This window comes from Anguilla anguilla, chromosome 18 (assembly GCF_013347855.1).
Source record: "Anguilla anguilla isolate fAngAng1 chromosome 18, fAngAng1.pri, whole genome shotgun sequence".
Taxonomy (NCBI): Eukaryota; Metazoa; Chordata; class Actinopteri; order Anguilliformes; family Anguillidae; genus Anguilla; species Anguilla anguilla.
In genome coordinates, this window is record NC_049218.1 from 15706865 (window position 1) to 15724239 (window position 17375).

At 43.5% G+C, this 17375-nt stretch overlaps 1 protein-coding gene across 1 annotated transcript; it reads right to left on the minus strand.

Annotated features, from left to right (window-relative positions):
- Positions 1–162: 162 nt before the first annotated feature.
- On the minus strand, positions 163–17270 carry LOC118217834 (hexokinase-1-like). Its single transcript, XM_035399907.1, has 18 exons — positions 17208–17270; positions 14335–14497; positions 9270–9418; positions 8970–9089; positions 8495–8590; positions 8216–8315; positions 7792–7975; positions 7163–7318; positions 6480–6713; positions 5530–5834; positions 4790–4938; positions 4237–4356; positions 3925–4020; positions 3610–3709; positions 2974–3157; positions 2013–2168; positions 1420–1653; positions 163–1277 (listed from the first exon to the last, which is right to left on the minus strand). Exons 1-18 carry the CDS (start codon positions 17268–17270, stop codon positions 1133–1135), a joined length of 2754 nt encoding a protein of 917 aa, XP_035255798.1. The 3' UTR covers positions 163–1132.
- Positions 17271–17375: the final 105 nt, after the last annotated feature.

The window sequence follows — 17375 nt, forward strand, 5'->3', positions numbered from 1 at the left end:
GTTGATAGAGAATAATCAAAGAGAGGTTTACTCAAATACTGCTGGAGACAGACTGTTAGCTCTGCATCAGCCTTATACTGGTTCCCAAAACAGAAGCCTTATACGGTACTTCAAGCCAGTGAACTGGGAATGCGAGAAAAAAGATGACTTTATGCATTTGACTTCACGTCAAAATAAAATTTCATTTATTCTGTTACACTGGTTTCAGGAACACTAATGCATCTGTTGCAGTATACAAAACAAACTGGTCCCGAACTGCTGTGTCTCGGAATAGGGCATGCCTTGATCACATGGTTGTTCAGCAGATAAAGTTACAGGTTGTGCTACTGCAGCAGGCGCAGACAGTCCTCATTCATCCACAGGACACGCAAAGCAGCATGAGAGTGTACTCCCTTTCACTCCCCATACACATTTATTCAACTTCATCGTGCACACAGGGGTCCCATAAAACCAGCACACGCTTCTGCTCGCTTCATCATTGGGCTCTTATTTTTTAAGACAGGGGAGGGTTGTAATGGCAGAAGATTTGATGGAGGTGTAATTTTAACCTTATTGAAATGTCACGGTTGTCAGCAGTGCCTAATGAGAGCTGGGTAAGCACAGTGATGGCTGGGAGAGCAGCCGTGATGCGCTGCATCTGACCTCGTAAGCAACGCCATTGCAAGTGCCCCACCAAGTGCCCCACCCGCTTGCTAGCTACAGTAATTTATTCTTGTGCTTCCCGTGTTGTGCGTGCAATCAGCCCCAATCCTCAAGTACAAAAATAAAATAAATAATAGGTACATGATTGCAAGTTCTAAGCTTCTCATATAAATGTCTTCCCTTTATTCTCTAATGTACATCTATAAGAATAGTTACAGCCGTGTTAAAAGATCTTTAAATACATTAATCAAGGGTTATCCCTGGAACAGCAGCTATAATACAGGTGAGTGATGTAAGCTGTGCTGTGGTGAGAGGAAGGCATACACAGAGAATGGAGAAAATTCTGGAATATCCAGACCTTCCTGTACTGTGTGTGCCTGTAGGAGTGGCTGTGTGTGTGTTAGAATGGGAAATGCTGGAGTAGGCTGGCCTGGCTGTGGCGGGAGAGTAACACTCAGGGAGAGAGCAGTGTGCTCTGGGAAACTGCCGGTCACTGTTGTTCCTGTTGCCGTAGGCGACAACCCACCGCAGTGATCAGTGCTGCCCCCTTCCCACTCCCGTCCTCTGACAGCAGGAAGTTGACGTTGCAATTTGGTGCTAGCTCTTTCACAGTCTGGTGCATGATCCCTGAGAAGCTGTTGGCAAAGGTGGGAGGGGCCATCAGTAACTGTTTTTAAAATGTAATTGTTTATTTATTTATTTATTTATTTATTTTAAGGAATGTGAAACTGAGAGGAGACTGGAAAATGTAATCTTACTGCCCCCCCTGCTACTCACTGTGGGTGCAGTTTGTACAGCGTGCCGTCCACCCCCACGGTGATGTCCAGGTGGTCCAGCCCGCGGTTCTCACGAATCTTGTCGACGACGGCAGCCATGCCAGCCCCGCAGATCTGTGCAGCACGGCGAGACACGGTGCCGCACACCTCCTTCACGATTATACTGTCATCACAGGTGCTGTCTAGACCCAGGTGCTGCAGGATGGACCTCACCTGCAGCAGTGCCAGTCGGTCACTAGGTGGCGACAAAACAACTCAGTTTAGGGAATAAAACTCTCCAGCATTAATGTGACATGCCGACTGTTTGAGAAGCTGTCACCTCTGCACTGGTACAGGTGCTTGTGCTGATTTAAGTTTCCTTTAAGTCATAAACATTTTAAATTGAATGTACGACAATGGTCCTGACCATTGTCAGATTTTACTGTTGTAAAATAAATTGTCATTTACGTGCGATTGTAGAAGCTATATGAACCTGTGTTCAAGTTACCAGCTGTGGGAAGAATATACTTTAGGGACAAGTATGTACGTACGTATGCATGTATGTATGTATCTATCAGTGTCTTTTTATGTCTGTATCATGGACGCTGAACCCACCTCTCAATCTGGGAGAGGAACTTGGTCTCAAAGATTCCACGGGTCTTCAGCGTCTCAGAGATCTGGCCCCTGAAGAGGAAGCCGCGCTTGGTCAGGTCGATCAAGATGTTCCGCACGATCTCTCCCAGGTACATCCCACTGCACATCTTCTCATACCTGAGAACACAAGGAAGGAAGTATAGGGGTTGGCACATTAGCACAGGAAATACCTGGGTTAGCCGGTTACTACATGAACTACAGGGGCTCCAGGTTGGTTAGCACAGGAGGTACCAGCGTTGGCAGGTTAGCATAGCAAGTACCAGGATTAGCAGTTTAGCATAGGAAGTACTAGGGATAGCAGGTTAGCGTAGGAAGTACCAGGGTTAGCAGGTTAGCACAGGAAGTACAGCGGTTAGCAGGTCAGCACAGGAAGTACCTGGGTTAGCAGGTTAGTACATTAACTACAGGGGGTCCAGCCTGGTTAGCACAGGAGGTACCAGCGTTGGCAGGTTAGCATAGGAAGTACAGCGGATAGCCGGTTAGCAGAGGAGGTACCAGGGCTAGCAGGTTAGCATAAAAAGTACAGCAGTTAGCCGGTTAGCACAGGAAGTACAAGGGTTAGCAGGTCAGCACAGGAAGTGCAGCGGTAAGCAGGTCAGCACAAGGAGTACCAGGGTTAGCAGGTCAGCATAGTAAGTACAGCGGTTAGCAGGTTAGCACAAGAAGTGCCAGGGTTAGCAGGTTAGCATAGGAAGCAGCAGCGAGGTTGCGGCTCTTTATCTGGCCTCAAGCCCTCTGCAGCTCAGGCTACATCACCTTATTTGAAAAGGTGATCAAACTGCCTAAGGTCGTAAAAAATTGACAAAGTTTGTGTAATGTTTTTCATTGGGTTGACCAAGTAAAAAAATTAAGCTCTGTTCGGGACAAATGCTTCCTGAGACAGTAAATGATTGAATAGTTGCACAGAGCATCAAAGAATCACCTCTGTTTCCCAGCATTCAGAGAGAGCTCATCCACAGCCACATCGTACTGCGTCCTGATGTCATCCAGACAGCCGTTGTCTCCGAAGGCTCCCCACTCCATGTTAACACACATGCGGCCCTCATCCCCATCCACCATCTCAACATTTCGCATCTCTTCCATGTAGCATGCATTGCTGCCCGTTCCTGAAACCACACCGTCACCTCTCAAATTCTTATAAAATCTGAGTCAAAAAATAGGTCACCCAATTGGGGACTGATGATTTAAATCTGATTTATCCTCAAACTGCTAACGTCTAACATTTATCAGCTCTTGCTTGTACTATGTAACTACAATGTAACCTCATTTTCCTTTCTTACTTTATCCCTTCTTTTCTGATCACAGTTGCAGTATGATCAGCAAGGCTTAACCAAATTTACAGTTTCCCATGTTAATCCAGCAGCTGGCGTAGTGTTCTCACTAACTATATCAAATTAAAATATCTTTTTATAATGATGAGTACACAATATTTAAAGCCTTCACACACATTAACATGTTGACAAGGCTAAGAAAAATAAGATTTAAAACAAAACGTTTTTGAGACTATCTGACAGTTATCAAGTCAGTTGAATAGAGTGAGTACTGAAGTTGTGCTTACCTGCGATCAGGCCTATCTCACAGGTGGGCTCCTCATACGCGCATGTCATCATGGTCCCAACAGTGTCATTCACCACAGCCACCACGTCCAGGTCAAACTCCTACAGACACAAAAGCGCACACAGTCACACACACACACCAATACACACAGGAACATGCATGCACACTGGAACATACATTTACACACAGAAAGACATAGTATACAAACAGACATGTGTACATATACATACACTTGAACGCACGCACATGCGCACACACACACACACACGCACACACACACAGATTTATTAAGCATGAGGTCATGAGGGGGCCTTGCCTCTCTTCTCTTGATTCCCTCTCGGAGCAGACCCACCACATCCTCTCCCTCACAGTCAGTGGCCTTGAATCCTTTAGTCCAGGTGAGAAGGATGCCCTGGAGCAGAAACAGGAACAGGATCAGACCATCAAATTAGTGCTTGGTAATTATTTGTAGAATTTGTGTGTGTGTGTGTGTGTATGTGCGTGCATGCTTTTATGTGTGTGTCCACACCAAGAGGCTTCTGTTCTTGTAAGGTACACTCAGTGAAGGACATGGCGATAAAGCACTAACAGCGATAAAGAATAAGGATAAAGCGTGCGCCTATCTCACCGCGTCCAGGCTGGTCTGCTTGCATGGGAAAGAGAATGTGAACCCCAGGGGCAGACGGGTGTTCTTCATGCCCATGTAATCCAGGAAGTCAGAGATGCAGTGAACAATGTGGTCAAAGAGCTGGAAACCAAAAAGGAGAGCATGGTTAACTGAGCAGCGGGCAGGAGCCAAATACCACAGCATCAGCCCACTTGCTCGCTCCACCGCTCGTCAAAGAGCAAAACCAACTTCTGACACATAAATCATCTTACATGCAGGTCCTGATTTAAGAACACAGCTGCCGCTTCATGAAAACCAGTACTTTTCCACAATTCTTTCCATGTTCCATTAATCCAATCTAGGAAGTTATTTTTCAGAAGGTTTTTTTTTGTTGTACCAGATCACCTTGCAAGATGTCACAGTCCATGCAAGGTATATTTACAAAATAATAATTATAACCTCGGTATAAAATTGAATTAGGTTTTAGTACCAGTTGTACATAGCTGCGTTTAAGTGAGTATCTGAGATGCTATGACATGGAATAGCGATGTGGTGATCTAAGTCCTCACATTACCTCCTCACCCGTCCCCTGCATGATCTCAATGGGAATGGCGTAGATTTTATTGTGCATCTCCACTGATCGTTTCTTGCCACTGCGAATCTTCACCAGCAGCACCCTGAAGTTTGTCCCTCCCAGATCCAGGGCCAGGAAGTCTCCATTTTCTGAAACACATGAGATCACCTGTGTCACAGCTGGCCAGAGTATATGATCCATCTTTTTTGGACCCCGATTTTATCATTTTTCACTATAGTTTTGAATCATCTGTTGTGCTTCCTGAGTTGAGGGTATGTCATTGACACACGCATGTAATGGGTATTTTGCGGCTCATGCAATGCTCTGATGCACTGGCCTGAGTGACTATTTTGCATTCTGCAGACTCTCACTGACACCCAGTCACCTGTGGGTTTGTACACAGCAGTAACGCAAGAAACCCACTGCACCCCTGGTGGGACAAAGGCAGTTATGTACAGCCACTGTGGACTCCCAGTTGGATGACATAGATGAGGCTAAGGTTTGAACCCATGATCACAGGGCCCATCTTGGTAAATAGGCAGGTTTAAAACATGAATTACAGGCATTTTTCACAGACATGCTTATCCAGAGCAACTTACACAACTTCTGGTTAAGCATCTTGCTCAAGGTTACAACGGCCGTGTCCTACATGGGGATCGAACCTGCAACCTTCAGGTTCAGTTACATGTTGAATTATAATGTGATGTGATGTGCTGGCATTGTGTAATGCGCTGCCTCACCTGTTCCGTCAGGTGTGCTGCAAACGAAGGTGGGCAGCATCTTAACGGTGGCATCGTGATGAGTGGCCTTGCGCAGGCCATTCTCAATCTCCATCCTCATCCTGCTCTTCACCTCCAGCAGCTGCTCTTTGGTGAGCTGGAACTCAGCCAGCGTCTGTGCAATCTGACGGGACTGCTCGGCAAGTCGGTAGGCTACCGCTGTCACCATGGCAGCACCCTTGCCGCTGCCGCTCTCTGACAGAAGGAAGCGAATGTCCGAATCGGGAACCAGCCGGCGCACGGTCTTGTGCAGACGTCGAGCGTACCTGAGGGGCACAGACCAGGTACGTCCCTATCATCTCACCATCCTGCTACTGAACTTAGCCTTTTGTTTGGTAAGCCATAATACATCAGGCAATTGTAATGTGAATTTATGCTGTTAATGATTTATCCTATATCAATTGCAGATGTGCCTATTCAGGATCAGTCAGCCTTGACACAAAGTAATGTAAGCTTCTGTTTGTTCCGTTTGTCTGATTTCCTTGTTTCTGATCGACTGATATCCTCTTCCCGGTTCATTACAGACTGATATCCTCTTCCTTGTTTGTTATAAAGTGATATCCTGATCCCTGTTTGTTACAGATTGACATACTTCTCACTGTTCATTACGGACTGACATCTTGCTCTCTGGTTGTTAGACTGATATCCTCTTCTCGGTTTGTAACAGACAGACCTGGTCTCAGCTACTGACTGTGGGTCCATCTTATAGAGAGTGTTAAAGAATCAGCTGCTCACTGTGGGTGCATCTTATAGGGGGTGTTAAAGAAGCAGCTGCTCACTGTGGGTGCATCTTATGGAGGGAGTTAAAGAAGCAGCTGCTCACTGTGGGTGCATCTTATAGAGGGAGTTAAAGAATGAGCTGCTCACTGTGGGTGCATCTTATAGAGGGAGTTAAAGAATGAGCTGCTCACTGTGGGTGCATCTTGTAGAGGGATCCGTCGATTCCCACGGTGGTGCGTAGACGCTGCGGGCCTTTGTTCTCCTTTAGTTGTGTGAGGATGGCCCCCAGGGTGGCGCTGATGAGGTTGGCCGAGCGGTGGGAGACGATGGCGCAGACATGCTGCACGGCGATGCAGTCATCATGTGACGGCTCCACACCCAGGCGGGTCAGGATCTCTTTCGCTTTTGTTAGGCCCTCCTTGTTCCTGTCAGTGAGGGAAGCAGAGGAGTCATTATCCTGGCTTTGTGTCTGAAAGACTCACAACAACAGCCTCCTGGCCTTGTGTTTGGAGACATGTAGAACTGGCCCCCTGGTCTTGTGTTAGAGAGGTTCACAGCAATGACCCTCTATCTTTACATTAAAGAAATGCACTGTTCAGTTCAGTTCAGTACCTTAATTTTCCAAAGAAGGGAACTTCTCAATGGCCTCACTTATGGTTGTTTATTCTGGGTATTCTCGCCAGCACATCTCATGTTGTAACCAGTTAAAATGATTTATCAAGACTTTGGGAAAAAGTAAGTCTTATCCTCTTATCAACTTCAGGTATTTCTTATGTGTAAATTGAGAACGCAAATTTTTACCACATTCAAGCCATTACTTCTTGCAAAAAATAACCAAATAAAAAGACCATAAATCTGTGATCTGCATACTCACTTCTCGATAGCAGAGACGTGCTTTGTGTCAAATGTGCCTCTGGTGAGAAGCTCAGCAGTGATTCGGCCATCAAACAGCAGCCCCTCTTTAGCCATCTTCACCAGAATGAGCCGCACCAGTTCACCCATGTACATCCCACTCACCATCTTCTCAAACCTGGAGACACAACGCACAATGATCCAATACACTACCAAATACAAATAGTAACACCTACGAAACACAACAGGAGACAACATAATATTACAAAGCCAGCTTTGGTCTGAATCATTACTCCACTGAGGAAACTCACAGTAAATGCCTTGGGGAATGAACATTTGTAATTTCTCTTCTTGGAATGGGAACCAGAATGGAAAACCAATATAGTCTCCGGATTCTTTCAACCATGAATGGAAATATTAGTAGACATTTCCCTGGATTAACAATTGTCTTTAAAATAGACTTACATTTCAACATAATTTTGGTTTTTCATTCACAAAAAACTTGGTTGAGTTAATAAATTACCTATGCTAACTCAAAATGGAAAAAAGGAGCACTTGAAATCAATTGTGAGTCAAGGAATTAATAATGGTAATTTGATCCAGGACTTTGTGTGTGCGTATTTAAATACGTTTGCAAGGTTACAGACTCACAGATGTTTCCCAGGGTTTAGGGAGCCCCTGTCGATCTCTCTGTCAAACTCAGTGCGAATATCTTCTAGGGAGCCGTCGTCCCCGAATGCTCCCCACTCCGTGTTGATACACATCCTGCCTTCATCTCCCTCCACCAGGTCGATGTGTCTCAGCTCCTCCATGTAGCAGGCGTTCGTACCCGTGCCTGAGGAGCACCAGGGAACCATAATTCATGTAGCAGAAACACTCCCTGCTCTTTTATCACATAATTTACTGTTTTATTGCAGCTACCACTTTTAATTTATAGCGATAGGACACTTAGGGCATTTAATAGTGGAGCAGCTCCTTGAAGGTTTATTCGCTCATTCATATGAATAATATTTTATATGAATATATGAATATAATAAACTCTTTTGACAACAAACACATTTCTGGGGTTCCTTACCTATGATGATACCGACTTCACAACGTTGGTCATCGAATCCGCAGGTCATCATGGTTCCGACTGTGTCGTTGACCACAGCCATGATTTCTGCCTCGTAGTCCTGAAAAATAAAACAATAACGACAAGTTAAGCCATTCCTCGTAGTCCTGAAAAACACACGAGTTAAATCATTTGTGAGAGCTACTATTCAGTTTCAAACAATTTCAAAGCATTTATCAGTTCAGCACCATATTGGTCCCTTTCGCCACTTTCAGGAAGGTGTTTGAAGGTAAAACCTACCCCTCTTTTTTTAATGGCCTTGTTCAGAAGCTTCACCACATCCATGCCCTCCACTCCACTGGCTTTGAAGCGTTTCGTCCAGGTTAGCAAAACAGCCTACAGCAAACATCAGGACAGGTGTGACTCACAGGGGTGACTGACAGCAGTACACATATTAAGCATGACTAAACTTACGTTGTACAACCTCTTTTCATTCCAGTACATTCCACTGTGCACAGGGCCTGTCTACACTGGCCAGAGTTTTAGATTACAGTCTCTCTGCAGAACTACAGAATCCTCTCTAACAGTTCTTATCGAGTTCACTATAGCCTTTTTACTTTCTACGACCAGCTGATTTATTGGCTAGCTTGGTCAATGCACAGAACACAGTTAATGAAGATCAATACATAAAATGATAAAACACAGGAAGTCCCATTAAATGTTATTCAGATCTCAGATCCGTGGAATGATGGCAATAGCGGCTTGGAGAACTTACCTCATCCAGTTTGGTTTGCACGCAGGGGAAGGAGAAAGTGAATCCAATAGGAAGCTTCTTATCTTTGATGTTATGTTTGTCCATGAAGTCCCCCAGGCATTCTGCCACATGGTCAAAAAGCTGTTGGGGTGGAGAGGGTGGGGTGGTCAAACAGAGAGGCCGCTACAGACGTGACACGTTCAAACTGCAGGAGCAGTCGAAGGCTGGGGGAGGGGGGTTACTGAAAGGTGAGGGGGTACAGGGTGAAAGTAGAGGAGCAGTAGTGCATCAGGGGATGGAGGATTTTAGGGGGCCCCTCACCCGTGTGCCGCTGCCATGGATAATGTCCTCCGGGGTCTCGTAGATCTGACTCTCCATCTGCACCGTCTGTCTCTTCTCATGGGACACCTTCACACGCAGGATGCGGAAGTTGGATCCCCCCAGATCCAGAGCTAAGAAATCCCCCTTTTCTGTGAAACACAAGAGAGCACAACACAAAACTCAAATTAAACCCATTTAATTGCCCCCACTCGTGAGCGTTGGCAGTGTGGTAGACATTACATCAATGTGCGAGATGCTGTTATGACTATGCTGTCGTGACCATCGTGGAAAGTTTTTTCCACCATAGGGCCAGTACAGACAGGCGTTGTGACTGGGATGGTCAGTCATCTTGAGCTTGAAGAATGGAGAGATCTAGCAGAGGTAAAGGGTTTGAAAATTGATTTGAGGTATGGTGGAGGTACCAGTCACGGTCCTCTAGGTTAACAGCAGGGCTTTAAACTTGATGATACAGCAGTATCTGGAAAGACCAGTATCTGCACCATTTATGCATAGCTGCTTAGAGCTTAGTTTCAATACAGTGCAGTCCATAAGTATTTGGACAGTGACACAATTATTGCTGTTTTGGCTCTGTACTCCAGGACTCTGGATTTGAAATGAAACAATGAATACTGGTGGAGTGCAGACTGCCAGCTTAAATTTAAAGGTATTTACACCCATATCTAGTCATCCATGTAGGAATTACAGCCCTTGTATACATAATGCCTCCATTTTATGGGACCAAAAGTAACCTCATATTGATTGCTTTATTTCAGATCCAATGTGCCGGAGCACTGGGCCAAAACTACAAACATTGTGTCACTGTCCAAATACTTACAGACTGCACTGTATGTTACATGGTCAGGCAATGATACAGTTTATGAGCTATTTAATCCAAACCCTTAGAAATGCACTGAAACTGCATAGTAGCCCCCCCCCCCCCAGCACAAAAAGGAAGTTATGGTGAAAAGTATCTTCCTGCCCTTCGTGACCTCAGATTTCAACAATTCACAAGGCAGAGCAAGAATTACCTCAAAACTGGCACAAGAGCCAGACAGTAACTCTTTCAAACAGTGAGTCCTTTTAGATAATGGCCCCATAATACAGTCCCCTGTGTGTCTGGGTTCAACAAAGAGAAAAAGGTCACACTGCCAGTTCAGATCGGGGACTAGCTGTCAGCCTTGTGGAGCCAAAGGGCCAGAGGCCAGGGGACACATCTGTCCTAGGTGTGCTGATTTATTTATGCCATTACTGCTTGCCCTAAGGTCTTATTTTAAACTTTAAACAAGCTTTATAACTCATTTTGCTAGCACCTCTGGGCGAGACTTACTGTACAACAAAAGTCAGGCAAGTATCAACAAGCAGCTCCAGTTGCAAGTTTTCAGACACCGAGCAATACCCTTTCCAAAAAGGCTTCTCCTTAAACTGGAAAAACAGCGGAAAAACAGCCCTAGTTTAGGGTGCTGTCACCTCTGTCTTCTGGGAGTGCAAAGGAAAGGAAAGGAAGCTGAAAGGTGAAATGCAGAAGGTTTGTCAGCAGACTTTAAGCACAGAGAATGTTCTCTCTGGCTCGAGGCCTTGCACAAGCACAGATGCCAAGTTGTATAATCTACAGATTGCTCTTTATTCGTTCTGCTTTTACATTCAGCGACATTCCTAATCCTCTAACAGATAATACAATTTAAAAACATCCTTCTCTGGCTACAAAGTGAATTGCAATGCTCTGATGATTCGCTAATGTCTTCTGGCTACTGAATTGTATCACTGCCGAAAAGATCTCCTTTATTATAGCGTCACATTGGCCACAGATTTGATAATACACAGAAACAGATGACAGGTTAACTACAGTACACACTAAGTTAGGCTCCCTCTAATGCATTAGTGAGTTAATGTTTACTCATTTTAACACACTCAATTTAGATAAAATCCAGAGTACTGGAAAGATCAAACAATCATTAAACTCTGCCTTTGTGAATTACATTTTACATCAAAGCTCTCGAAAACACAGGCTAACATTGTACTACCTTGTACCAGTGCTGGCAGCAAATCAAGCACTTCAGCTGTACTGTTTCACAGTCGTGTAAATGGATTGTATGTAAACAGAATGTGAGCTGTTTAAGTTGCTTTGTAATGGTGCTTTTGTCATTTTGTGTAGTAGCACCAAGGGAGGAGACAAAATTATTTAGAATGTCCTTGAAAAATATTTCTGTTCATTTGTTCATGTCATCGTCCCAATCCCCAAATCCTGTGTGGATGTGGGATAGATCTTCCAATCAATCTGTGACCTATGGTTTATATGGTTATCGTTTTATATACTCTCAGCTGACACTGGGGGAAACAGGTCAGATTGGGCTTGTTTTTCCCCCGAGTGTTACTCAGATGTGCACATGAAAAGATAATATGTTTGATAGAATAATTCAAATAGTATACATTGTCATGACTAACATTTAATAATTATTTGTGTTGAGAATATTATATTTGATTATATTTGGCACTTCACTTGGTTTGTCAGTCTCTGAGTGGTTGATATACAGTAGTTCTACGGACTAAGTCTCCTTCTTTATATTCTTTTTAATGAGCAAACAGGGAGGCCGGGGTTGTATTCTCTCAGGGACCCAATGTGTAATAAAATCACCACCCTTGAATGGCGAGGAGGCTAAGCTCAGAGGTGGGACATGACTATAGCACTCTTGAGAAAGGCGTGTCTCACCAATATCCTAACTGACCTATTCATACCTGCTTTGTAATGCATTTATAGAACAACCTTTTGTTAATATCTGGTAAAAGTGACAAAAAGGCAGAGCACCCATGATAAAAATTCAAAAGAAATATTGACAAGCCGTGATGTTTGAGAGTAAGATATGTTATTTACCTTGATTTGGCAATACTTGACGTGCTATACTGAATTACTTATGATCTCTCTTTCGTAAGAAGTTGCATACTACAAAGGTGAATAGAAACAGAAATGGCTGTGTGAATTGAAAAGCACACCATAATTTACAGGTTAAAATAATAGTGATGCTATGTACTGTGTGTCTTGTCTGTTTGGTAAGTCAGTGTGTGATTTAAAATACATTATGCTGTGTCTACAGAGGTGATTAATTTTTAGACATTTTCAAGCTCTGTCTTTCTCTTTGCTGTACCTTTTCTACAGCACAGAACTCTACTTTCCTTTGCTGATGAGATGTTCTTATGAGCTGCCCTATTTTTACTCCTCAATTGACAGGCATCCTGAAAGGATCTAGAGGTAAGCCTTCTGTATAGGCTATACTTAGGAACAGCGTCACTACAGAATGCTGAGCAGGTTCATGTCAGAGCATGTGAGAGCTGTTGCATGAAGCTGATTCACGTTATTCAGGGTCACACCACGTGCCATGGATCTAAACCAGAGTGTCAAACTTATGTCCTGGAGGGACATAGTGACCACAGGCTTTTTGTGATTTCCATCCCAGCAGCAGCCATTTGAAGCCTTGGCAACATGGGAACATAGCTCATCAAATACTCAAATTAAACATTGATGCTTTCTTAAGCCCATTAAATATGTAAATCACTGATGTTGAAACGCACCGAAAACCAGCAGACACTATAGCCACTACAGCAGAGTCCTACACCCATGATAGAAACACTTGTTCAGTCCTTGCGGCTGTTTGCATGTTTGAGGTAAAGCCATACCATATAAACAGGTGCCATAATTTGCAAGTCAGGGAAATGTGAGAAGGGTAGATACGAGCCTGGAAAGCAGCCTGGAGGAGGGCTTCTACTGGCTGCCACTGTGTGGGTGTCAGTGCACTGTAACTCACTATTCTATACATCAACCATCACATACATATGAGCTCTAACAAATTCTGCAACATTTTAGCAGCATGTAAATCTGAAACTGCATTGCTGTTCACTGATTTTCATATAATGTAGGTGACATTGTGGGGTATTTAAGCTTTATATGCTCTCAATACATTTGGGCTCCAGAAAAGATATGGTAGAGGCTGGAGGTGCGATAAGTGGTGCTGGACACCCCCTACTCAAGAGGAGAGCACGTGGCTGTCTGTGCTCTCTTGAACCGATAGTGGTGGATCCAGCAGTGAGTGCTGACGTGTGTAAATAGGCAATCGAAATTGGGTAGAGAATTGATGAAAAGCATAACAAAAACCTACACAGGTACACTGTGTTGCAGTTCACATGCAGCCCCTTCAGCTTGCCTTGGACACAAAACCTGTCTTTGTGAGAAGCACATGTACAGGCTGGCAGTTACTCCCCACATACAGCCTGGCAGTTACTCCCCATAAACAGGCTAGTATTTACACCCCACATACAGGCTGATATTTACTCCCCAACCAGCTAAAGAAAGGACATATCTCCCATAAGAAGAGTAGGGAGTGTGAAATTAGCATTCTGTTGATTTTTTATTTATTTACTGAATCTGACCTACTTATCAAAACAATAATGTTTACAGACATCAAACAGCTTTTAGATGTCATTCAGTGTTATTGAAGTCTCACATTAGTTGACTTCCTGTGAATATAAAGGAGAGAAGCCTCTGTGGAAAATGGGTGCATTCAATTGTTTCCTTCACCTAAGTGAAGTTGTGGATTACATTGAACCCTTGAGGGGGTCATCTTGACTCTTGACTCTTGTTATGTACAAAAACTACTTGAGTTAAACAGGCTTGTGGGGCAAATTGGCAGTCATTTTTACTGCCAATGAAATTGCATAATGTTCTGATTTATGATTTTTGCTAGTGCAGTGTAGTATAATTGTTATGGTTCTGAGCTTGAAAACTCAGAGGTTGCGGGTTTGATTCCCATCTGGGAATCGAGCCCTGTTGTACCCTTGAGCAAAGTACTTAACCTGAATTGCTTCAGTAAAATATCCAGCTGTATAAATGGATAGCATGTAAGAATGTAAACTGGATAAGTATCTTGGATTAAGAGTGTCTGTGCCAAAAGTGTAAAATGTTTAATATAATGTCATTAACATTGCCCAATCTTGAGGGATATCCGGCTATTGCATAAAAAATGTTAAATGGGTAAATGAAGTAACAGATTAGCGCACAGTTCCCAAATTTTCTGACCTGATCCATCAGGTATGGACCTGACGAAGGTGGGCAACATCTTCACAGTGGCAGTGGGGTTGGTGTCGCGTCCCAAGCCAGCCTTCATTTCCTGTCTGAAACGCCCCATGATGTCCATGAGGGTCTCATCCGAGAATCGCATGGAGTACAGGTACTTATCAATCTGAAAAAAAATCAAAATCATCACTGCTGTAGGTACTAATCAATCTACAAAATCAAAATCATTACTGCCGTAGGTACTAATCAATCTGTAAAATCAAAATCCTCACTGCTGTAGGAAGTGAACACTCAGAACATTCAAATTTGATGAAAACGTCACAATTTTTGTCACATCATGTGGATGCTTACAGAACATTAAACCCCACACTCAAACTGAAGTGAAATCAGTATTTCTTTGATTTTCAATTTTCAGTTTAAAACGCAGACAAATCCAACCATTCATCCTTTGTGAGGATGCAAGATGTGCCCGTCACTCCCATAGCCTGGATAAAATGAGGTGTTCTGTGTCACTTCCTCCCAACCAGCTGTTGGTGTCAAGACATTGTCCTGTTACTAATGAGGTTACCTGGGGTCAGTGGCAAATTCCATGTGTCCTTGTCTACACAGTGTCTGTGGTATTGGAGTGAGCATGTTAACATGAAGGTGATGTTTTTTGCAGTGGCCAGCTAATTAAAGTCCTGGATTGAGTAGAACATGCTTGTTATACTGTTTCACAATAAAGGCAATTAAATAATTCCAGAAGAGAGAAGCATGACTCACTATGACTCAGTATAACAGTATGACACACTGCAGTCATTGTGATACTGAACAATGAAATATGCAAATAAGGGGCAATTCTGAGGACTGAATATGACCATTTGGTTATACTTAAGATGGCTGACAAAGGTGACCCATAATAATAATACACTACTACTACTACTACTAATAATAATAATAAGTCTCCAAAAATACTATTATTATTATACTTAATACACAAAAAGTATTTCTTAATAACACTAAGCAAGTTTGAAGGTCATTGAGAGAGCAGTCACATGCAAACATAAGTAAGTTTGGTGTTTCTCCATTCAGTGATGTGGGCGGAATACAAAATTATTACACCTTTAGAGGGTGTCTGGTTAAATCTCTGAAGTGATGACTTTTGGAGTCCCAGCTGGGCTGAAAGAGACCCCCCCCCCTTCCATAAAAGTCCACAATAAAAACCCTGGCATAGGTAATGGCTTCAATAATTCATTCCATTGAAAGAAACGGAAGTACGTTTTATACTTTAATTCAATCTGCAATGAGGCCATCCGTGAATGAAAGATTCAAAGCATTTAAACCAGAAAAGTAGCTGTCAATCAGTTATTGCTTCCTGTCCGCAAAATTTTCTTTCAGTAGTATTCTGCTGATCTGCCAGTCGTGATGACATATAACAGGGTTTACTGATCACAGTTTGGTATTTTACTGCTCCTGGTCTCCATGGTTATTTAATCAGCAGTGTTACTGTATTTGTGCATACATACATCTGACTCCGCGCTCGCTCATAAATTATATTGCCTAGAAACATCCCTCATCTCTGTATACTTATGGTTGTGCCCAGAACTGCATCCACATCCTGTTAGATAAGCCTTCCTCTACACACTATGAACGCTCTGAATTTCAGGAAGTAGCTTAATGTCGTAAAACTGTTACATTGGGAATCACAAGTTTTACTCAAATGAGTAACAGTTAACCATTTTAATGAATCAGGTTGACTCTACCTTTACAAGTATGGAAGTTTGAAGCAACACTGTGATAAAAAATAATGATTTTATGATTCCTTTCAATGTGTAAAGGTTAAAAGCAGTCATCATAATCAGTTCTGTGAAACCCAGCACAGAAAATCCAGCTTTACTACGTACAAATCAAGTATTTTCCCATTTCCCCATACATTTAGTGGCTGGTACATATAGCATAACTTTTTTCAGTGTAGCTGCACTGTGCAACTCCTCGTCATTATGAAAAGAAAACAAAATATACTCAGACTTGATCAGTATCAATCTAACCAGACCAAGACGGATCATTTTCACATTAAAAGCTGGATTCAACATAGGCTTAATTTCCAAGAAGATAATTTAGCGGATTAGCCTAGTTGTTGTCTGTTTGTGTTAATTATTTTCTCACATCAGGAAGTGACTCCTCGGTTCCTTATTTGTTGTGTGCAGTCAGAGCACCATGAAGCCTGGAAACAAGTGTCAGATTACCGCACACATGTACCCCCAGAGCCATGGAATGTTTACATAGTGCCTGCAGTCTCGGGGAGGGGGTCTGATTATCTCAATGAGCATGTGTGTGTAAGCCCAATGCTCTGTGCTGATTCGGTGGGCTCCACCTCTAATATAAAACTACACTGAAGCTACTGAAGAGGAATGGCAAATTTGCGAACACAAAGTTTACATTCCTCTCTGTCAGAAGTGAAGAAATGTACGCAGTGACAAGAGCAGGTTAGTCTAAGAAAGAGGGGGAGTGGGGGACGAGGCAGAAATCTACACCGGCTCTAGCCAAGCTGCGGAAGAGAGATGCTCTTCTTTAGAATGGCCTTCTTTAGTGTGGAAAAATCCCAGCGCTCTCCGCCCCACAGCAGTCAGGACTCCTACATCCTGCTTTCAAGGGCACTGTGTGAACACGCTCCCATTGGCCAGCGGGCAAATCCTGCTGAGTGACCTGGGTTACCTACTGTAATGCCCGCGGCCTACGTATAACCAAGGATCATGCGTTCCCCCTGCCCCTGCTGTGACCTATAGTCACATGGACTTGAACTGTCCCTGTGACAAAGCAGTCCTGTATGAGAGGGAGGAGCAGGAAGTGCTAATCCCTCCCCGCCAAGGGTGCGAAATAAGGTCAAAGGGACTCACCTTTTTGGCATGGTCATCCTTCAGCTCTGCAAAAAAGTAGGCCAGGAGTTGTGCTGCTATCATCCTGCTCAGCTGTGTGATCTAAGACCAACGGAGAGCGAGAAGAGGAGAGGACAAAAACTATCCCTTTTTTACTGGACCAGATAAACCAGCTCTGGGACAGCTAGG